Source organism: Pempheris klunzingeri, chromosome 15 (assembly GCF_042242105.1).
Source record: "Pempheris klunzingeri isolate RE-2024b chromosome 15, fPemKlu1.hap1, whole genome shotgun sequence".
NCBI lineage: Eukaryota > Metazoa > Chordata > Actinopteri > Acropomatiformes > Pempheridae > Pempheris > Pempheris klunzingeri.
Genome location: NC_092026.1, coordinates 5,462,780 through 5,485,207, shown reverse-complemented (window position 1 = coordinate 5,485,207; position 22,428 = coordinate 5,462,780). Strand labels below are relative to the sequence as shown.

The window sequence follows — 22,428 nt, the reverse complement described above, 5'->3', positions numbered from 1 at the left end:
CCTTTCCTTGGCCTTCGCCTCTTACACCTTCCCCGCCCAGTCTCTGCTCTCTTTTGGCGACCCTGAGCTTTTTTATGCTATGACATCAAACCACAATGCATTGCACTGTTTGTAGTTTACCTAAAGTCTCCATGGCAATAAAGACCGGCTCGGCCCCTTATTCAAATTGAACCGGAAACCAACGTCATTTTGGGCCAATCTCCGCGCTCTGGAGTGACATAATGGAATTTTTAGGGCTAGAAAGCGAGCGAGGTCTGGCGCTGCGCATAGCAGTCGTGCCATCGGGAAAAGACAATATCATCCGCGCGTAGGAGAGACACATCAGAGCCCGTCAGGCGCAACAGCTCAAGTGGTCGACTGATAGAGTGGCTGATACACAAGTAGGGGACGAGGAGACAGGATCACTTATAAAGAGGGATCAGCTGATTTCCTCATGTTTGGATGTGACTGTTCAACAATCGTTAGTGCGTAACGATCAACACTCCCTCATGTGAGGGTGGAGAATGGAAACAAGCCTCTACCCAGGCACCGTGGTGAGCACTCCGAGGGTCCCCAGCATCTATTCCCACAACACGATGATGAAGAAGGACATTAATCTGAACTTGGACGACCAGAACTCCGAGCTCAAAACAAACCCGATCCGGGACACAGACGGACTTCTCAACTCCTCAGACCTGGGACTCTTGAAACTAACCTCCCCGGACTTGGAGCGCCTTATTATCCAGTCAAACGGGTTGGTCTCCGCCGCCACCACCCCGACCTCCCAGTTCCTCTACCCGAAGTCAGCCAGCGACGAGCAGGAGTTCGCGGAGGGTTTCGTGAAGGCGCTGGAGGATCTCCACAAGCAGAACCAGCTGAGCGAGGCGGGGTGCGTCTCCGTGGACAGGCTGGAGCTCCTCGGATCATCCAACGCACTCGGGTCCGCCGGGCTTCAGCCATCGGACCTCCCAGTATACACTACCTTGAACGGCTATGCGGCCAGTCCGCTCGGAGCCACCACCATCAACTACGCCACGGACACCATCCCCTTCCCGCCGCCTCCGTCTCATCTGGCCAGCGCGCAGCAACAGGCGGCCGCTGCGGCTGCTCTGTCGCGACTCCAGTCCGCAGGTCTGGTGAAGGACGAGCCTCAGACGGTGCCAGACATGCAGAGCTTCGGGGACAGCCCCCCTCTGTCTCCCATCGACATGGACAACCAGGAGCGCATCAAGGCGGAGAGGAAAAAGCTGCGGAACCGGATAGCCGCCTCCAAATGCCGCAAAAGAAAACTGGAGAGGATCTCTCGGCTGGAGGACAAGGTCAAGAGCCTGAAAACACAGAACACAGAGCTGGCCTCCACAGCCAGCGTCCTCAGGGAGCAAGTGGCCCAGCTGAAGCAGAAGGTGATGAACCATGTCAGCAGCGGATGCCAGCTTTTGCCAAACCAGGTCCAAGCCTACTAACTCCCAGAAACGGTGCTCTTCATGGATGTGTTTTTTTTTGTTTTGTTTTTTTTTACAGCTCTGAGGATACCCACAGGCCTGTACTATGGAGGAACATTTGTCTTTTATTACCCAAGATCCTTATCAGAGACGTGATATGAGGCCACTGTGAATGCACCCTCAAGATGAAGCCTGTAAGAGATAAACCATGTGCACAGCACTGTGCAGACACCAACAGGCCTGTGTGAGAGCTGCCACAGAGGACTGGAAAATGACAGGTTAAGCAGCAGCAGGTGTGGGCTGCAGCCTTTTCTGATTCGCTCAAATCTGACTGAGTTTGTGCAGCAATCAGACTTAGATTTGTTGCCCTATTTTTTTTGGGAAGCCATGTAGCAAACTGCTGTCCAGTGGACTGCTGAGGGACAGCATTCATTTATGTGTAAGCTGGACAATCTCTACAAGAGTGCAACCAAACACCGGGGTGTCACCAAGTGCTGTCATCCACCGTGTAATATAATGCCTTACTTGTTTACAAGCACTTAGCAATGACAAATATATATTTTATTTACTGAAACATTTCTTATTTTACTTATGGTCTTACTTCTTCTTTGTATTTTCATTTTTTTGCAAAAACCTGAACACTGCATGTCTTGTCTCTCTTGTGTACAGTAACCATTGTACTGGTCATTATGGTGGCTGCTGTGCTCTTCTCCAGTCGCCACTTCCATGAATGTATGTGTACGTGCTGAGAAACTCTATGTATCCACATGTAAGGGACTTTCAACCTGACATTTATTAAATTCACTACATAACTAAAGCACGCGTGTTGTGTCTGACTAGGCTCTGCTTGCTTTATTATACAGTCAGGAAGAACATTTGAGAGAATAATATATAAAATCATACCTTCATCTTTATTGTCTCCTCCACAGTTGACACAGGGTGTTGTAGAAAGTGCAGGAGAGCAGCTGAACCAAACCATAGATGGTCAAACAGCACTGAGAGCAGAAAACAAGACATTATTGCAGCACTGTGCCCTCTGCTGGGCACAACACAACCTGCTCCAAACCACTTCTCAAACACCACATGTGCACTTCTTGTAAATCAGACCTTTGGGAAGAACTGGTGAAGCAGCAGAGCAAATGCAGCTTTTACAATTTGTTTATTGATTCCTCATTTTAGCAAATCTGGCATTACAGAATTACAGCACAATTCACACTACTAATATCTGACGGGCAGAAAAAATCCTATTTACAAGGTTTATTTATGATGACATGGAGGGAGGAGTTGAAGAGGATCCGTGTGCGTTCCTACTGTGAGCGACCGGCAAAGTTTACAGCCATAGGAAAACACAATAAATAAAGTAACAAAAAAAAAAAATCAACAAACAAGTCAAAAGTGAACCAATGCAGTAAGAATCACCATATTAATGAAGTGTTCAGAGTATTCAGCTTACTTCCCAAACATTTTCCCTTTTTGAAGCTACTGCACCGAGTAGGAAAAACACTACCAGATGAGTTAGTTAGTGCAAAGTCTAACAAACATCTAACAAGTGCTCTTTTTGGCTCTAAATTTATTGTCGAAATCTCTTTGGAAAGAGCGATTATTAAGACTGCCTTTGTACAAACTGTACATTCAGACACACACACACACACGTATAGTACGTGTATTACGTTGCTGATATTTGGGTGTGGAGGGAAAGAACTGCTATTGCTCTGTGAGAACAGTCTGCTTTTACACTACAGTGTCTTAAAAGTTACGTAACTGATATCAAAAGACAAACAAACTTCCCACCAAAGCTGCGCAGACATGATAAGTGATTCTTACCCTGGAATGTTTTACTTTCCTCTCGAAGAAGCATCTTAAGCTTTATAGTCACTGTAAACACGAATACATCTTCATTTAAAAGCCGGGACGCTTTAAGCAATTGAATGCTTTGGAACATCTCTTTAAAAAGTAGAGTGCAGATTGCAATGCATAATCTAGGAAGAACATTAAATAAATAGAGTAAAACAAAATAAATAAGTTACATTTCGAAAAGGGGTCGAAAATATGTTCGCATGCCTCAGCTCATCTGTGACTGCATGACACAACAGAAGGTTCTGTCCTGTATACACGAGCAGACAGTCCCTCGTCTTAGCATCAGAGAGGGAAATAAAACTCACAACTTGACATTTAACATGCTTAAAAACACCATGCCCCCCCCCCAAAAAAAAACCAAAGATGAACTTGTCGTCTACCATGACATCAGAGACTACCTGGAACCTGATGGAGTGCTCACGCTGAGTTACATGTCTTTCTAGTGGGTGCATGTTGCACTGTATGAAGTGAATGAAAAGTTAATATAACGCCATTTGGTGCTGAAACTGCGGGACGGATTAAATTCAGACGACAGCTCGTACAGACGACCGTCCAGTCAACCAGAATCAATTAAAAACAACAGCAATCACCTCCGACGACAGCACAGGTAGGAATCCAATGTTCCTAAAGCATTATTATCGTATCATCTGATAATTATATATATATTATATATGCATTTCAAAATGCATGTCTATGGACTTTGAAACATTTATACACTCCTCTCCACGTGGCAAAAAGAGATCCCTTATCTTTTTTATTCTGTCTTAAAAAATAGTAACAAAAAAGTAAAAAAAAAACAAGACTAAGAATCTAAAATCGAGCAAACCCCAGAGGCTATGCAGCTATAACAGTGGACCAACCGACCAGGCGACTGACGATGCCGTCCAGTTTCACTAACAGAATTCTGGGAAAGGGCCAAATATTAATAAAAACTGATATGCATGACTCTCCTAACATTCACTCCTAGAATTAAAAAGGAAAAACACACTTTCAAACTGTTTGGACGTCAAACTTGGTACAATAGTATCTGTAGAAACTGGCAACACTGTGAAGGACCGGTGATTTCACATGCTCAAAACCACACCGACCAACTCAAAGACATAAAAAAAAAGAAAAAGAAAAGCAACTCTATTCACAGCAACAAACATATTTTCAGTGGGACTAAAAGTAAAACAAATTACAAACAAATTGTATCCATTTAGGTTCGAAGCATTAGTGCTGAGTGGGAGGTGGAGGATCCCTCAAATATTCCTCCATCACAGCGTTTTTAGAATGAAACCTAATTGTAGACACGCCAGAAAGGAACGTCTTGGTCTCGACTGGCCTTTTATCGTTCTGTTAAAGTACAGTATGGAGGGTTTGTGTAAATAAGTACGAATAAGAAAGAAAAACAACTTGGGATTGTTCCTCTGTTATATGTTCTTCACCCCTCTGACCAAGTTAGTGCCATCACATAACCTCTGCTTTACTGAGATGAACAAAGACTTCAGGATATTTCTGAAAAACACCAGATCTTTGGGGAGAGCTGGTTCATGTGGGCGAAGCTCTTAGTGTAGTGAGAGGGGTGGAGAACGTGAGCAGCCAGGCCGTGTGTCTCTGTATGGCAGTGTTTGTGTGTAATATATCTGTGTATGTCCATATCTGAAAGAAAAACAGTGAGAGACAGGCTGGAAAAAAAAAAAAGGATGTGTGGATGTTAGGACGGCAGATTGTGCGTGTGTGTGTTTAGCAAGCACAATCCTGATGGGACCTCTGAGGCTGCTCGTTGAGCTGAGGCCCCTGTTTAGCTCCGGTGACGGTCGGGTCGTTGTTGTCCAGACTCTCGGTCATCCTCTCACAGATGATGTCCACCAGCCGCTCGAAGGTCTGCTTCACATTGATGTTATCTTTAGCGCTCGTCTCAAAGTGCTCGAAACCTGCCAGGAGGGGTGACAGAAGCAGAGGGAGGCCATGTTACACTTATTGTTCCAATGTGAAGCTTATCCAGTTAATCCACTTATCTCATCATGTCAGGACACATTAAGGCTACGTTCAACCAGGTAGCTCAAACCTCATTAAGCTTTGCCTGCATATCAGATTTGTCTAAGTATTTCTAAATGAAATCTATTAATAAGTCCTGACAAAAACTAATACCATCTTTTCAGATCATAGTTAAACCTCTTTTATGGGTGGTTTGAAATTAAGTCCAATTACAGTCAAATTACAAATGATACAATGACTCAGTGCAACCACTCAGATCACTTCTCAGACATGTTTGGATGTTACATGTTTCAACAGGAAGAGCAGAAAATAACACATAGCTTATCTGAAAAAGCAGCTACATGGTTTCTGTGTGAGTGTGAAAGGTGCCTTATGAGGACTGAAGTGCTGCACAGTAACACGTGTTGCTGGTTAAGACTCATGTTAGCGTGGCTCGTTGGTATAGCTGCCTTTGATTTACAGTTACATCAGCCTGAATTGTTGTAACATCAGTGAAACTATGTAATGTGGCGAAAGACTGAAAAGTCTCATCCTGACGACCTACAGCTTGCCAACTACAGAGCTTAAAACAAGATGAACGCAGAGTGGATTTTAATCAAAGTCGGACCGCTCGGCACATCATCATCGCCTCTCTGAAGGAATGTTATGGTTCATGATTATATCTAATTTCCACTAATGCTCCCAGGAGAGGAGGATTAACACCGACAGTGAAAAAACGACAGAGACGTTTCCTTTTCACTCTGACCAGGTGACTTACCCAGCTGTTCTGACAGCTGCCGGCCCCTCTCTGTAGCCACCACCCTTTCATCTTCCATATCGCACTTGTTCCCCACCAACAGGACCTGGGCGTTGTCCCACGAGTATGTCTTGATCTGGGTTGACCTGTCAGCAGACACAATACGGGCTGTTCAGCTTTATCAACTGGCCGAATCCCAACAGCAGCTTTAATTCCTTAGATGCTGAAGTGGTTTTTAGAAAGTACTGAGCCACTTTCCTCCAAACAGAGGAGGAGCAGCACTGACACACATGCCTCATATGCATTTTGCTAATGAGAAAAGAAAAATGTGTTGTTTTTTTACAGACATCATTGTTACCGGTTATAATGACACTTTTGTTGTACAAACATGTAGCTTGACAAAGCAACAGGACTATTTAAAACGGACATCATAATTCTCCTCTGTACTTGTGTGTTTAGTCCCACAAATCCCAGAAACACCAGAAGAGTTGAATCAAATGAAAGGAATGAGGTTGTAGGCTGTTAGGACGCCACACGCAGATGTCAGATGTCCCTCACCAGTCTTGAACGGCGTTGAAGGAGTCCTCGTTGGTGATGTCATACATGAGGATGAAGCCCATGGCTCCCCTGTAGTAAGCTGTGGTGATCGTCCTGTAGCGCTCCTGGCCGGCAGTGTCCTACACAAATACACATGAACACAATCGTTTTAAATTGAGATTCATGTTTGAGTGTATATTATCATATTATCATCGTTGAAGCCGGATGGGTTTTACATTAAGATGAAAACACCTGCACACTCATGTCCACGGTGGACTGACGAAGGATTTAAACAAGACAGCAGTGTGCTGGTATTTCTCTCTCTTTTTTTGTGCCATATTTTGTTTCATTGTCACCCAGCACCTGCAAAGAATTTATGATGTGCATTAGCCTCCTGATGATTGCTAAGATTTAACATTCAGCCAAAGTCCCAGAGAGCATTAAGTATTCCTCTGGTGTCGCATGTAATAAGCAGTTGATCCCAGGTTCAGCCTTTATGGCTCATGTTAAGTACACTCCAAGGGTATTGCCATTACACAGCAGATGAAGTGATTCTGGGGAATGGAGACGCCAGTTCACCAGCTGGTAATCATTAGAAATATATGACAGTAGAGAGCGTTTCAGTCACAGATGTGATGGTGCAGCATGAAAAACAGGCATTCTGATTATGGACGATCTGCAGGTAATGACGAATGTTACCTAATTTCTGATTAATCAAATATATATATTTTGTACTTGTTGAATTATATGTACCGTAGAGCTGAAATAGTAAGTCGATTCATCGATCGACAGAAAAACAATCCACACCTTCTTTGATAATTGAATAATTGTCTGATGTATTGTTTTGTTGACCAGCAGTCTAAAACCCAAAGGTATTCAGTTCATGATCATGATCAAAGGATCAGTTCAGTAACACTGAGAATCAGCAAGTCCTCATGTTGGAGCTGCCAGCAAAAAAAGTTCATCTGAAGACGTCACCTTGGACTACGTGATACCTGAATGGATGTTTTTTTCTGACATTTTAGAAACCAAAAGATTACTTGAGTATAAAAATAGCTGTTAGTTGCAGCCTCACATGTTGTATTAGGGATGCCACTGCTGCTGAAACTGTATTTCAGTATATTGTTCATGGAAATGAACATAGACAGAACCCTGAGCAAACCTTTCGGCCACACAACAATTCTACCAGTAAAGAAAAGATGAAAGGAGGGCAGTAGTGCAGGTTGCATTTTCTCAGATCATAGCTATGCAGCAGTCAGACACAACTGTTTTTCTAATTATGCTTTAATTATAACTACAATTTATTTTAGAGCGAGTTTAGAGAGAGTGCACTGCATCTCTGCATTATGGAGGAAATCTAAACATTACATTGGACACCTGTGGTGATAATGAAACATAAAATAAACCATGTGTGTGTGACCATAGACCTCTACACCTGTTACACTCATGTCAGCTACTGAAAAACAATCATGGGGGTAACTGTGATTCACCCTCACCCACCCGACAACCTGCTCTAGGAACCAGCAAACAATTTGTAGCTGACAACCTTAATAGGTGTGCATGCATGTACGTGTTCACTTCCTCACCCAGATCTGCAGCTTTATCCTCTTGTCATTCCTGTAGATGGTCTTGACCTTGAAGTCAATGCCCACTGTGCTGACAAACGCGGGCGTGAATGAGTCGTCTGCATAGCGGAAAAGGAAGGAAGTCTTTCCTACACTGCTGTTGCCAATGATGAGGATTTTAAACATATAATCAAAGTTCTGGTCCGAGGTCTCCTTCTGTCCGTACGTGGCATTAGCAGACGCCATCTATGCAAAGATAGAAATCAGATGTAAAGTCACTCACAAAGAATTAGCTTGAGGAAACAAAATGTTTTTTTTATTGACAGGAGCTAGATTAAGACACACCTTACAATATAACCCAATGTAACACCACCACCACAAAATACGGTAAGAAAAGCAATCAGTGCTGAATCAAAGCTTCTTTGACAGTGTCTGCAGAACTAAACATCACATAAAGGTAGAGAGCGTCAGACTTCACTGTAGGTGCAGTGGCAATCACAATTCGTCTGCCACAGGCTGACGTGTTTGGTGCAGATAAATGGTAAAAATGAACAAATGCAATGAGAAATTCTGCCTCTTTACCATTTTATAAAATAATTAACACATCCTTTATCAATTAGTTTGGATATATTATTCATACTGAATTTGTTTTACTTGATCTATACATGGTAAAAAAAAGTAATAGACCACTTAATCTACAAACCACACTGAAGGCATCAAGAAACACAAAAGTCTTTGCCGGGGAAACCACTGACACGAGGATGAACGAGATCAAACCTCTGATATCACCTTGGTTACATCCTCTGCAGCTGCTTTTAGACAGACACTTTCTGGACTGACTCTAACTATTTCTGGTTGGTTTGTTCTCTTCCAAAATCAGATATGAGGCGTCCATCAGAAAATATTATGGGACACATCTGTGAAGGATACCAGGGGACTAAAACACAGCAAACTGAAACACAGATCACCATCATTCTTCAAGAGGAAAAACATCTGAATTAAAAAGCTGGTGCAAAAACAGCTGTATGTGCACCATTTAAGTCATAATGGGGTTAAATACTGTCAGCATGGTCTGCTGTGTGAGGACAGGTTTGGCTCCATAAGGTTCCCAAGCTGTCTCATAACTTTATATGGGGAATAAAATGATGCAGCCGTTTCGCCAAAAGGCTGTGTCAACACAACAAGCCAACACCAACACACAGCCTTGAGTGTTTCCACTTCATGTCAATAATACAGGTCGGAGAAGGGAACGCACACCTCCGCCCCACGCAAGATAAGAGGACGGAAGTACCAAGGCTTAGCAGGCTAAGCATCAGCTAAACTGACTATCCCTTCCCATCCAGGAGGGCAGGGAGCCTCCGCGGAGCCAGCCAATTATCAATGACCATATGGTTGACCAGAATTTTCCTGGTAGTACATCAGAGACAAACCAACAACCTGTCCAGCAGCCCTTAGTGCCCTGTGACTGTGTCTGAACACAACATGCTCCACATTTAAACGGCCTGAACCACATCTCCCATCCACGGCGGAGCTTATCTGGCTGGTGTTAGCCGGCTAGCTGCCTGAAACTGGCACAAAAAAACCCCTATAAATACACCACAACACGTTTTCTTATACATTACCCAGATGAAAGCAAGATAAGATTTTAAAAAAGCAGTTTTTAGTCTTTGAAAATAGATTTAATCAGGCTAGCATCGCTCCCTTAGCTGCTAGCAGCAGACCGTTACCAGTATTTAAAAGTGGCAGCAGGAGCTAGCTAAGCATCCCAGCTATGTCAAATGAAGGTTACTCTTCCGTATTTACGACTAAAATTTCAGTCCAAATCCAGGATGTGACAGGCCACAAACGATCCGGACGCTGCCGGTTGTACCTGCCAGACTGACCACGGCGGCGCAGTGAGAATTGAGCGGTGTTTTTACCGTGAAAAGTGTGTTTTGTCCTCGGCTCCGCAGCAGCTCCCAGCCCAGTGCCCAGCTTTGCACCTGCAGTGGCTCGTGCGCCTCCTGATTGACAGCGCCGGCATAAGCGGGTCCAAACAGAAGCGTAAGGATGATTGACAGGGCCGCGGGCCAATCAGAGGAGAGGGTCCGCCCATTCAAGCACAGAGCCCCGCCCCCTTACATTCACTCGCTCTTCAGAGGTTTTAATTCAGTTTTACACGGGGAACATGGGAAATGTAGTGGTGTGTATATGTTGTAGAACCACAGAGAAAAGTTGGACACTGAGAATGTTTTAGAGGTGCCATTAGCACAATATACTTAGAGTGTCAAAAATATGAAGAATGATCTCTTTCAGAGTGCGATATTGTCAGTATATACTATTGGTAGTGCAATCTATAACATTTTATAGACCACGCTTTGTATGTAAATTCTTCAATCTGCAAAGTACTTACAGTGATAGGTGCAGCTGTCATACAAACATAGTGGAGTAAAAAGCTGAACAAGACGACCTTCTGAATTGCTGTGGAGTAGAGGTATAAAAGTAGCATGAACTTTTCCATCTGAACATACAGTATTCCCAGTTAAAGGTTATTAAAAACATTAGCAGCTCATTCCACACAGTGCTTTACGCTGTGAATAATCTTGCTGTGACTCTTCTTTGACACTATAAGATGTTAAGATGTTGAATCCCCAAATCACACGACTCAGTATTTTTTGGCTGTACATTTTGCACATTTCCTCCAAAATTCAGTCAGACATGTTGACACTTTAGAAACCAGGATTTACAAATAAAGTTATGAAGGTTTGAGCAATCGCTGGCTGCATAGTGTGACTTTGTAATGACTGGCCCATCAGCAGAAAACACATGCTTGTTTAAACACAGGATTCTTCTTTAGTTTTAGTATTAAGTTTCCTCATAAAAGCAGAGAACAAGACATCAAAGAGTGAAGACTTTTTCCTTTATTGGCAAGGCATACAGCTCTAGTTGGAGAGAGGGCAAACACACCCGCAGTTAAACAGCAGAGTTTGGATTGTCAAAGCTGCAGTCTTAGTTCATGTCCCATATTCATAAAATCTCTAATAACAGTAATACTGATCTAGGATGATTTGAGGCCGTACGACTAAATCATCACCATGATGAATCAAAGAGTCTCAGATCAGCACACTTATTGTGAGATCCTTCATGAATATGTGATCTGAGCAGATCAGTGGAAACAGAGGAAGACAGGAGAGGAGAGATGTTTCAGAAAACCCAGATGGAAATCTGTCACTCAACTATTTTTAAACCAAGAAAAACATGAAAGTGAGTACTTTTGCTCATGTATAATGTTATTTGCAGACATAAAGAAATGAAATGAGAGGGGAAAAAGCTGAGTAATAGTTGAAATCTGTCCTGTTTGACTTTTGCACACATCAAGCTACACATACGTACTAAACGTCAGACTAAGATAAAGTCTACTGTTCCATCGTCTCTGACAGATAGCATAGAAATAATAAATAAACTGTACATGAAGCACAGAAGAGAGGAAAATGTACAAAATCAAACAATTAGCGACACGCAGAGAGACAGACTCAATCTTCGCATGTTGTGCTAGTTAAGCTGTTGTTAAATAGTCCTTAATGTTGAAGGCATCCTTGAGTGTTGGTCTGTTTGGTGCTGTTTATGGCTACAGAAACGATTGCACATGTTTTACTCCAGCATGTCAGTGAACACATCTATGACCAGAAAGAAAATCCCTAGTTGGAAAATAAGGCGTCAAAAAAAAACGTTCAGCTCGCTCACACGTTGAAACAAGATTTTTTTCATGGTAATAAAATAAAGTCTTGTAAGTGATTTATATACTCTTCATATTCTTCTATTCTGAATCCTGTAGCCAATGTCATGCATTTCAACAAAACACTTTTTTTGTACAGTCAATTGTAAAAAGAACAAAAACAAAACAAAAAAAAAACAGCTTCAGTCCCTCCAACATCCAACCTTTAAGAGCTGTAGCGGTCCAGCCCGTGCGATTCAAGTCAACCACCAGGCCGTTTGCCAACAGAAAAACTGTGAAACAGTCACGTTATACATGTTCAACTGTACTGGAAGTGCAGAACTGTAAAAGTACCATACAAAGTGCTTTGGTTTTTATCTTAGCAAATAAATCAAAAAAGTCAAACCCAGTCATTCACGCACCCACACACACACACACACACACACACACACACAAAAACACATCACTGTTTTAAGACAATATCAGTTTCAGTTACTGTTTGAACAGGAGTTAGAAAACAGAGGAACACAGACACTAGGGTCAGATTGGCACACAGGGTGCTACAATCAACCAACTTTATCAGTCACTGATGGAAAGTAGCCAGTGGCAAAATGGAAATTACAGTACGGGTTGTGTCATGCTTGCTTGGCACTTGTTTTGTCATTGACTATGTCCCTGTGAAGAGCGAAATATTGATCAATGAGTGAAAAAAAGATGAAAATAATTCTGGCACAGGAAACTGTCTCCTGGTAACCTCCTGGCTTTTTTTTTTTTTTTTTTTTTTTTTACAGTTACATTGATGCTAAACCCTTAAAACCCTTCTGCTTCTAAAACACTGCCCTTACCAGTCTAGTAATTTTAGGCGGATGTTGTGTTTGACACATCATGTAGTAACAATAATGGTTTTGAATGGATAGTTTAATCATTTGTAGCTGTGCTGTAGAGTTTAGTTTTTGCATAATGTCTGTGCTGGTTGCTTGACAGCCAGTGGCAGACTGTTTCACACTCAACAGCCTCCAATGTGTTCATGTTTTGGCTCAAGCCCTTAAGAACCACAATGAGGGCTAGCGATGAACAAAACTGTAAAGTGCTAAACTTGAAGGCAAACTGATAAAATGGGTGCCAAATATTAAGAATGCAAAAACTTGAAATAAAAAAAAAAAAAAACAGTCAAAAGAGCAACAAAACTGAACAGTAACTGATATTCTGGGTAGTCCTACAGTTAAATACGTTTTGAATGCATTTTCCATACAGACCTATGCAAAACCTTGCATATAATTTGCCTCCAACGCCAGAACTTCAGTTCCACTTGTCAACACTGGGAGGCACCATGTGCACAGCCCACGATGCTTCGGATGTAATTCCTTGACTGTATGACACTGCACTGACCCTGGCTCAGTTTTGTCGCTGTCAGTATCATAGCTTAGAATTATAAAAATGGAAATAGTGAGTCTGAAACAACTGAAAATAATAGTAATAATAGCACAACATTAGAATCATATTCTTCATCCACAACAACTGCCTGCTGAACACAATGAATTGGGCTGTGCAACGCCAGCTGAAAGGAGTGCTACGTGTACAATAATGATAGAGCCACTCAAAATGTCTGCTACATTTAAAGTCTCCTGCATAAAACCATGCATAACTCCTTTTTGCCATTACTCTGCTCATACTGCTTTGAAGTCTGCTATTTCATGTATCTTCATTTACTGTGTTTCACTGTGAACGGACCTAAATAAAAGACAACAGAAGAAACAAAACAAACTAAAACTAAAAAGGCAGGCAAAACAGCATTGTCCCTGTAAATTGCAAGTTTGGCAAAATGTCTTACAAGACTTGGTCGTGTTTTCACGGCCATTCGTCGCTTCCTCACTTTCTTCACAAGTACTCCAAAAGAGGAAGACACTTTAGTCAGTTGTTGTAGTAGACCTTGGGTTGGCTGGTAAAAGGGAAGTCGTTTTTCAACTTCTTATTGTCTCTGTAGAACTTTGTCCACAGTATGTCTGAGTGAAAGACACAGAACACAAAGGACCGGTCAAAAAGTTGGTTTCCTGTCCTCGACTGGAACAGTGACTCAGTCTAACTGTCTCTCTCCAGTGCAAGTGACTGCTGTGTAAAACTGCAGACTTTCTCAACACCCACGCACCCACCCGCACTCCTGCACTCCTGAGGCTTGCTGTCACCCTGTCCGTGGAAACCAGAGGCGGTGGTGTTTGGTAGGAGCGGGAGAAGGGGAGTGACAGCGGATGAGGCACCGAAATCAAGAAAAATAAACAAAAAAGGCCAAAAGAAATGCAACTTTTGACTGGTGCTATGTGCCAAGTCTGAAACGTGGAACCCCAGAGACCCCTTCCTGGTCTGTTTCTCTGTCTTCTGCCATATCTTTATCAGAGTCTAAAGAAAACGTCCTGCCTGACTCAGCAGTGGGCTTTTTGGGGAACACGTGAGGAGGAGAAACTGCATCAAATCCACTGCCAGAATCAGATATGCAGAGTTCAGGCTCCCTCCTGCCGCTGAAGCCCTCCTCTTCCTCAGGTGGACTCTCAGTATCAGACTCTCCTTCTTCTTCCAGGGTCAGCTCAAACTGGAACTTGTCGGCTGAAATGGAGCCAAGCGCAGAGGTTTCCCCGGCGATGGCTCCCTCCGCCTGGCCCTCTGGGTTGGGTGAGGGGCTGTGGGGGATCATGCTCTGGTACCACTCTCTGTTATCCTCCAGCGTGTCCAGGATCTCCTGAGCATCTGGGTGGACAAGGTCGGCCCACGTCTCCCACAAAGGATGAACAATGTAGTCAATGAACCCCACCTGAAAGACAGAGAGAGACAAGAAGTGGTATGTATCAATACTGAGAGTTTTCTTCTTCCTTGAGTCTCTTTTTAGTACAATTTTCTTCACAGCATTTTGTTTTGACACTTTCTCTCCTGTACCTGGTTCTTCTCTATTGAGGCATTTTGTTTGTCACACATGGGGCTGATCTCCATGCCCTTGTCTCTCTCCCTGTCCCCCTGGGTGAAAAACTCCACCATGATGCGGTCTGTCCACTGCCGATACAGCTCAAGAGGCTTGGTGGGGTTGCTGAGGTCTGCACAGTGAACCATGTTCTGGAGGACCTGTGGTGACAAAAGAGAAAACACCTTAAAAACATATTCAGTTTTTTTTAGTTATTATGTTCCACCTTGGAGTGAACTTTATGTATGTCTAAGCAATGCTATGATGTATTTAACTTGATTTTTGGTCACTTGGACAGAAAAAGCTATAAACACCTTCTAAACTGATTTTATTTAGACATAAAGCAGACATGCGGCAGCATTAGCACTGATTTAGAGTCATGTTTCTTTCCTCCTGATTGATGTAAGTTTTCTTTTAGTTCTGTTTTGATTTTGACCAACTCCTGAGGGAAACATATGGCTCTTCATCAGCAATGCCGCCCAGCTAGAGGGAGCTTTTTAGAGCTTTTATTTTGAAAGCAGGTGTCTTCTGCAGTACAGTAAAGCTGCGGCCATAAAATCAAAAAAACAATGAGCTGAAAGACTCTAAACGCTTTGTAGTCAGCCAATAATTCATTGTGAGTGTGACATCTTTCATATTACACTTACTTATATCATTTTAGTCATTGTTTATGTAAAAATATTGATCAGCACAGATCTAACAATGAATAAAAAGCAAGACTGTCCTCACCTGTATGCGGTCTGAGTAGTTGTCCAGCAGTAAGACTCCTAGACTGGTGACTTTCTTTGTCTCCACCATGGTTTTCAGGTCTGCCAGTAGGTTCATGTGCTTAGACATATCTGTAGCCAGCACCTGTTGGTTAAGCAATTCAATTTAGAAAATGCATAATAGCATACCTTAATGGAATAACGCTGTGCCATTAATTTGAAGGCAATTCCTAAACTGACGCAGAAACAAAACCATGTCCAAACCTTAAGGGTGTCTTACCATATCTATGACCATTTTGCGCAGCGACTGTCTCTGTTTTTTGCTGAGGTTCTGAAAGATGTCACAGTTGTCCTCCTGCAGAAGCTTGAAGCCAACGGCCAGGTGGTGATTCTCCAGCACCGACGAGTCGTTGTACATCAGGGCCAACTCTGAGTCTGAAGGCAAAAACACACACACACACATAGAAGAAGTTTACAGGCGGCACTGCGAACCATCTGAATGGGAGAGAAATGCATGCTGATATTCCATTCTGCACAGGCTCCTCATCCACATAGTTAAATACACTCAGCGTCCACACACATTCGCATAATCCCTGTGGAGCTATGCAAACTCACTGGTGTTGATGAGGAACTGATTGGAAACTCCAGGGTGATCCACATCATGGATAGCACTGGCAAACAGAGCGGCGAGGATCTCCAGATCAGTAAACACAGCCTTGGACAACACAAGAAGGCAGGGACAGTCAATATGTGTGTGTGTGTGGATGCTCTACCTCACAGGACATTCACTACAGACCCTATTGTTTTCATTTAATAATGATGTATGTATATGTCTTGGATGAATTAGAGGGATTGCCTACCTCCAGAGCGGGTGTGGACAGTAAGACATGTGTGGACTGGACCACATCTGCAGCATGGATGTTGTTGTGGTAGGCCACGTCAGCATGGTAATGATCCTCCAAAGTCATCATGAAGGTAATGAAAGTGTCCGCTGGAATCTTAAAGGACTTCAGCAAGTCACGTTCCTAAAGAGGCACAGCAGAGTCTGGGTCAGTCAAGGTATAAATCAATCATTTATTAAAGTTTGCTTGTTAGATCATTGATCACTTAATCTATTGTTCATTCACTTACTGTACCAAATGTTTGAGGTTACAATGAACAACTTCCATTCTCGGTTAAGAAAGTACAGTATGTTGCCATGTGTTACCTGAAAGATGGTGTACATGGTGACCGTCAGCGGGCGCTTCCCCGAGTACTCAGAGACCTTAAAGATGTCAATTCCCCATCTGTTTATGTCCTCCAACTCCTGCCAGTGAACAATAAGCACAAATATATATCAATGCCAGATGCTTTCCAATTTATGCAGAATAATTTGAAACTAGTGTTGAAGTAGTCCTCGTACCCTGGCGAGGGGTCCTTCCTGGCTGGCGTTGACCCCAAAGCGAGGGATGGTGGAGGGGGCGAGGCTGGGGCTGTGGGTGGCCTTCTTCACACCGCTGATCTGGGACATGGGCCGCTTCTTCTTGTCCTTCTCCTTGGTGGGGGGAGACATGATGTCCATGTCATGTTGCTTCTCTGTCGGATGGAGACAGACAACATGTTAACGCTGTCTCTGAGTGATCGCATGACAAACAAAGAACTTTAGCAAGAACTCTCCGTTGCATTCCTTTCATTACTTTAATATCCTATTCATCATATTTTTTTTCCATGTGTGGTAATCTTACACTAACATTCAACTAGTAATAAAGATCAAAAAAACATAATTTATATGATACATATGTTTATGTACAGCTTCAACAAAGTGAAGGCATTTTACCAAGGAAGGTGCTGGAGATGAACTCAGACACCTGGTTCCCTGATCGGCTGGTTTCTGACAGCTGGGTGAGCTCTCGGTTCAGCATCCTCTTGAACTGAGGAAAAACACACACAAGCACCCATGAGTATAATCAAACACGCTATTTGCTAAAAGAGAGGACGTCATCTAAACACAGAAAGTTATTAAATATCCATGAATATACCCAGAGTGTCTACGCCAACAACAGCATCCACATGTGCTTGTGTGTGTCTTACGTCACACGTTGTGCAGAAGCCAGTGATTGGACACAGAGAAAAGCATGGCTTATTTTACTAGTAGTAACCTGCACGCACGCTGCATACTGTGCATGCAGATCACGTTTATCAAATCTACAAATCTAACTGAAGATGTTTAGACCCTCAGAGAAAGTCCACTGTGTCATCTCATCCACTCCTTCACACTCATTCACAAATTAAGCAACATGTGAGCCACAAGCGTTCTCATCCCCTCCCACCCAATTCAGCCCTCGCCTCTCCTTACCTGAATGTACATCCACGACACGGAGATGAAATAGATCACCTCTGGCATTTCAGCGCAAAGTCAAGCATGGGAGCAAAAATAAAACTAAGCGAGAGAGCCGAGTCTTCCAAATGCCTATTTGACAGAGGAACAGACAGCAGGGACACTTTGTGCTCCTGTACTGCTTGCATGAGCAAAATCCACTGTAAGCAGACAGTCCACTGGTTAGTGCTGTGGAAGCTTTGATCAGAACGAGCTGAACAGATGGGGGAAAAAATGGTTCAGAGGTCCATGGGAGAATACGAGAGTGGAGGCACAGCTGTGAGAATGCTGTGGGATGCGAGGATGCAAGGCGGAGAAGCCACACTCCATCGCTCCCCCGGCTCTCCCTCATTCACTCAGTTACTGCCTGCTCTCGTATGTGTGTAAACAGAGGGAGAACGAGGTACTCTAATCCCGCCTCCTTCCAAAAATGCCTAAGAATAGCAGCCAATGGGGCGCCTGCTGCAGCAGAGGCTGGGAGTGACAGAGAGCCCTCATTGGGTAGGCGATGTACAAAGTAGGCGAGGCTGAGTGTGTCAGAGGCGGAGATGGTGAGAGACACCATGTGCACCGAGTTTGAAGAAGATATGAAGGAAAAGCTTTGAATGGATGGAGGGGGGGTTCATTCATGTGGCCAAAAATAAGATCAGTACACCACGTACCACAAAGATGTCGACCACTATCATAAATATGATAAAATATTAGTCGTAGTCATATTTTGACACAGAAATATGCTCAAAGGAGGCTGCTGTAACATACTGAACATGATACACTGATGTGTGAAAATAAGATCAATGCGAATAAAAGAATTTTTCAATTGATGACAAAAAGTACGACTGACTAATGCTTTAAACTGGCTAGCCCAACTTTTAAATATCATACTGAGTTTTGTTATGACAATAAGTGACAGGAAGTCACAGTTTGTTCACTTTTATTTATAGTACCAAATCAGTTACGAAAAACATTCTCAGTGGGATTAAATGAGCATTTCGTCATCTGAGCCATTCAAACAATTCAATAAATGTTTCAATGGTCCACAGAGGTCCAACCCTTCCTCAAAGACTCTTTCGGAGGGTATTAGGAATCTACTTTAAACTGTTTGGGAAGTTCATCAGTGATGCAGAAACAATGATCACTCTGGCCTCCCATGTGCCTGCCTTTGTTCCAAACTACCAGCATGGATAATTCTTCCCCACTGTCTGAAGCTGCTCATTGACTGATCTGCAGCTATGGGGGGTTTTGCCTCCCATGAAACTCCAGCCGCCGCCACGTGAGCATGTGTAATGGTATCTAAGCAAGCAGCGTATGTGACGGGAGGCAAGGCGGGCAATGTACATGTATATGATGGGAAGAAGTACATGTGATGTGTGTATGTGTGTTGGTACGAGGAGCGTCTGTATGTCGTGTGGGCGGTATAATCATGGACTCACATGAGCACCGGGCTCCAGTCTGAGAAAAGGAGGAGGGATACATGGAGGAAAAGTGGATGGGGGGGATGCCGTTTCATCTTCAGCTCCCACTACCTCATTCACATTTTTCTGCACATGAGTGGGGGGAAGGGTGTGTCTTTGTGTCTAGTCTCTATTTGCATGCATGAAACCATCCTGCTCATTCATGGAATAAGCCCCTCTTCCGTCTGACGGATGGGGGCTTCTATTCATATTTTCATGATGGATTCTCTGTATTCGTGAGCTTTAAATTTGTTTAGGGATCAGTGAAGGTTAACTGCACTTAAAGTATATCACTCACAATCCACAGGCTTAGTGTTGGACTGGGAGCCCACTCTGATTTGGGCTGTTGAAGATTACCATCCATTAATGAAAAACTGATAAAAATGATTAGCGTGTCTTACGTATTTCTTTTGTTATCTACATTGATTTTTTATTTATTTTTTCAGCTCAAAACAGAAAAACCTGTTCAATTTAATTAATTTGATCGCTGAATTTTGATCGTTAAGGTCTCTGATGCAGAGGTAGCAGAGGTGTGAGAGAGAACTTTGTTAAATGCTGAGGGTTTAACTTTTTCACTGCCATTAACATGTTTTTTTAAATATTACTTTTAATTGGAAATGTATTCTTAAAAATTCACTAGGTTCAACCTCAGTGAGTTCAGGGTCACCTACTGTAGTGTGCTCATGGAGTCTGACTACCTTAAAAATGGCAACAAGATGCACATGACTAATAAAATCCCTCAGGGGGGTGAATCACAAAACAGATTAGAGTGAGCGCACTAAAACCTTGCACTGATCCCGGCTGGGTTAAACATTAGCCTGAACAGTGTGGCAGTGTGAATCTACCTTTTATCCTGTGACAGGTGTGTTTGTTCTGTGCATCGTCTGCTTGTGCTGCGTATTCTGTTTAAGTACCTTATTGGAGGCCATCTCGCTGACAGAGTGTCGAGTTTTCAGTGTGTCCAGCTGTTCCAGACACCAGTCCAGCTCATCGAGGGTCTCTATAGCCAGCTGCTGGTGAGGCTCCTCTGTACCAGATAAACACAGCAGGGCATTATGGGATGGATTCATCATCTACAGAGCATTCATATACTGTTCAAACTTCAAAAAGATTCCTATAGTGGAACTTAAATGGACTGTTTGAGAACAACTGGTCACATATGTTTTCACGTTTTCAGCGGTGGAATGTAACTGTATCAGTGATAATATTTTACTTCACATTTTTAAATGAAGTTTGATTTTAAAGAAGTGTTCTTACATTGTGGTACTGATACTTTTACACCCACAACCACTTTCATGTATTTGTGAATGACAATCATTTACAAATTCATTACTGTGATGTGTTACCAGTAACCCAGATTCCACTCACAAATCTAATCATGATAATGTCTCTCTTTTCTGTCTGTCTGTCTTTCTGACCAGGGTCAGTGTTTGTAATGGGATACTGACTAGTAAGCAGCCTGTTTTAATACCAGTACCGACCTGCGAGGCTTGTCTTGCACATGGATGGAGGATTGCTGCCTGATGATCGTGTCCTGTAGACAGCAGGAAAAAGTCATACTGTATCTATAGCATGGTTATATTGGTCAGGTGTGGCAGTGAGGACTTGTCAAGCAGCCAAGGACATCTTCTAGAAACCTACTTGCTGGCTGTGCGATCTTGTTGGCCGGTTATGACGGCAAAGTTACTTCGGACTGTCCTCAGGCTGGCGAGGACCTATAAGATGGGGACAAGAGACCGAATGTACGAGATCTTCAAATGTGACATGTAAAACATTTGTGATATGTCACATCATTCACAGCTTTAAATACTTGCACATTTCTTCACTTAATTCACCTTCAACTAGATCAAGTGCTTCTTAACATGAATCACTGACAAGCCTTTGAAACCAGATACTGTGGCTTTCATCCTCTGAGCTGAAGTGCTACACAGAGGCATTCCCCTCGCCCTGTCTGATGTTTTGATGGCATCACTGACACTCCTCTATGTCATGTCTGTCACTCCATCTGTAGCCAAACACTGACTCAGCACACAGAGAAAGCCCACAGAGTATCCGGTGTCCAGACCTGACCCATGTAGCAGCCTTATCAGCCGGCATGCAGATTTAAACAGCATGATCCAGCAGTATTGGATTCACCGTTTTTTTCACGGTGTAAAGTGAGCACAAGTGTGACGCACATCCCACGCAAGAGCCAGGCAACGCCAGCGGGATGATCCTGATCCTGTCGTGGGGCCAGCACAATGCTGAGGGGCTGTTCCGATGAGGCAGTAAAGACCCGTCTCGTACCATCTGGAGTTTATTACAGTTTTTTTGAAGACCCACTGTCTTTCATTGACAAGTGGATGTGATTTTCATTTTGTTTGACCATCTGGCAAATTTTTAAATGGCGTAAAAATTCAAATTGCTTCCAATTTTTTTGGGATGGAAAGGTTTCAGAGGACTCACCTGTGCAAATGGTGTGACAATCATGTCTTCTGTATGTCTGCAATATAGAACAGAATATATAGGAAGACCAGGCATGGAATGAACACGAAACACTGGCTAGAGGACAAATTTTTAAGCTCCTACATTTTTAATAATTCATACATGCTAAAGAAAAAGGCTAATCAACTTTGTTAAGACAAAACAAATAGTGCTTTAGTCTGACAAATCTCTTTTAGTTAATCAAAAAAATGAAGTTGTCTCTGCAACCAGCCAGCCAGAGGACATATTTAGTTATCATATTTACCTCATTCATCACTCCCTTTGTCATCATTCTGTTAACATGAAGCTAAACATGTCATGCACTGGGTACAGTAAGGAACTGGTGAGGAAACGGTTTGGGGTAGGTGGAGGGGTGGGTGATATAAGTATTAACTGGTAAATACTAATAAGTAAACAAAAACATAGTGTGCGTATTATACTTGGTTGTTGCCTATTAAGCGTCACATGCAAAAACACAAAAACAGAACGGGGTGTTTAAGGGGTCTAACGGAGGGAGGGTCACAGGTGTAGTGTTTGATATTTAGTCATGTTGGTCAGGAGGGAGGTGGGACATGGCCGTGAAGCCATCTAGAGGGAAAGCAGGAGAGGGCTTCAAGGGGACAGAGTCAGTCTTTTTATCGTTTGTTTTATCGTGTTCTTCTCACCGAGATGACAACCAGTTGACTTCCCAGTGCTTCAAGCTTTCTTCCCTTT

General features: G+C 43.0%; 3 protein-coding genes across 6 annotated transcripts in view; 1 reads left to right on the top strand and 2 right to left on the bottom strand.

The window, feature by feature from the left end:
• Positions 1 to 249: 249 nt before the first annotated feature.
• LOC139214583 (transcription factor JunD-like) lies at positions 250 to 2,238 on the top strand. The gene has a single exon (XM_070845469.1). It carries the CDS (start codon positions 504 to 506, stop codon positions 1,440 to 1,442), a length of 939 nt encoding a protein of 312 aa, XP_070701570.1. The 5' UTR covers positions 250 to 503; the 3' UTR covers positions 1,443 to 2,238.
• Positions 2,239 to 4,606: 2,368 nt separating this feature from the next.
• rab3aa (RAB3A, member RAS oncogene family, a) lies at positions 4,607 to 10,088 on the bottom strand. The gene is made up of 5 exons (XM_070844765.1): positions 10,016 to 10,088; positions 8,118 to 8,342; positions 6,553 to 6,671; positions 6,016 to 6,140; positions 4,607 to 5,194 (listed from the first exon to the last, which is right to left on the bottom strand). The coding sequence occupies exons 2-5, from the start codon at positions 8,340 to 8,342 to the stop codon at positions 5,004 to 5,006; spliced, it is 660 nt and encodes a 219-aa protein (XP_070700866.1). The 5' UTR covers positions 10,016 to 10,088; the 3' UTR covers positions 4,607 to 5,003.
• Positions 10,089 to 10,978: 890 nt separating this feature from the next.
• pde4ca (phosphodiesterase 4C, cAMP-specific a) overlaps positions 10,979 to 22,428 on the bottom strand; it is a 45,989-nt gene continuing 34,539 nt past the window's right edge. For 3 of the 4 annotated variants that reach the window (XM_070844404.1, XM_070844408.1, XM_070844407.1), the window contains 14 exons: positions 22,380 to 22,424; positions 21,697 to 21,733; positions 20,893 to 20,966; positions 20,733 to 20,785; positions 20,166 to 20,278; positions 17,261 to 17,354; positions 16,847 to 17,019; positions 16,652 to 16,750; positions 16,305 to 16,469; positions 16,060 to 16,159; positions 15,725 to 15,879; positions 15,467 to 15,589; positions 14,716 to 14,898; positions 10,979 to 14,593 (listed from right to left, as the gene is read on the bottom strand). In XM_070844404.1, coding sequence (XP_070700505.1) covers positions 14,102 to 14,593; positions 14,716 to 14,898; positions 15,467 to 15,589; positions 15,725 to 15,879; positions 16,060 to 16,159; positions 16,305 to 16,469; positions 16,652 to 16,750; positions 16,847 to 17,019; positions 17,261 to 17,354; positions 20,166 to 20,278; positions 20,733 to 20,785; positions 20,893 to 20,966; positions 21,697 to 21,733; positions 22,380 to 22,424 — 1,906 coding nt within the window. In that variant the 3' untranslated portion in view covers positions 10,979 to 14,101. The remainder of the gene's footprint in view (positions 14,594 to 14,715; positions 14,899 to 15,466; positions 15,590 to 15,724; positions 15,880 to 16,059; positions 16,160 to 16,304; positions 16,470 to 16,651; positions 16,751 to 16,846; positions 17,020 to 17,260; positions 17,355 to 20,165; positions 20,279 to 20,732; positions 20,786 to 20,892; positions 20,967 to 21,696; positions 21,734 to 22,379; positions 22,425 to 22,428) is intronic. The other variant, XM_070844406.1, reaches the window with a different exon arrangement.

Coding starts and splice junctions, on each gene's coding strand:
- LOC139214583 (XM_070845469.1), top strand. CDS start 504: ATGGAAACAAGCCTCTACCCAGGCACCGTGGTGAGCACTCCGAGGGTC.
- rab3aa (XM_070844765.1), bottom strand. CDS start 8,342: ATGGCGTCTGCTAATGCCACGTACGGACAGAAGGAGACCTCGGACCAG. Junction 6,672..8,117: donor GGATAAAGCTGCAGATCTGG/GTGAGGAAGTGA, acceptor GTATTTGTGTAG/GACACTGCCGGCCAGGAGCG. Junction 6,141..6,552: donor TTCAACGCCGTTCAAGACTG/GTGAGGGACATC, acceptor GTCTGCTGACAG/GTCAACCCAGATCAAGACAT.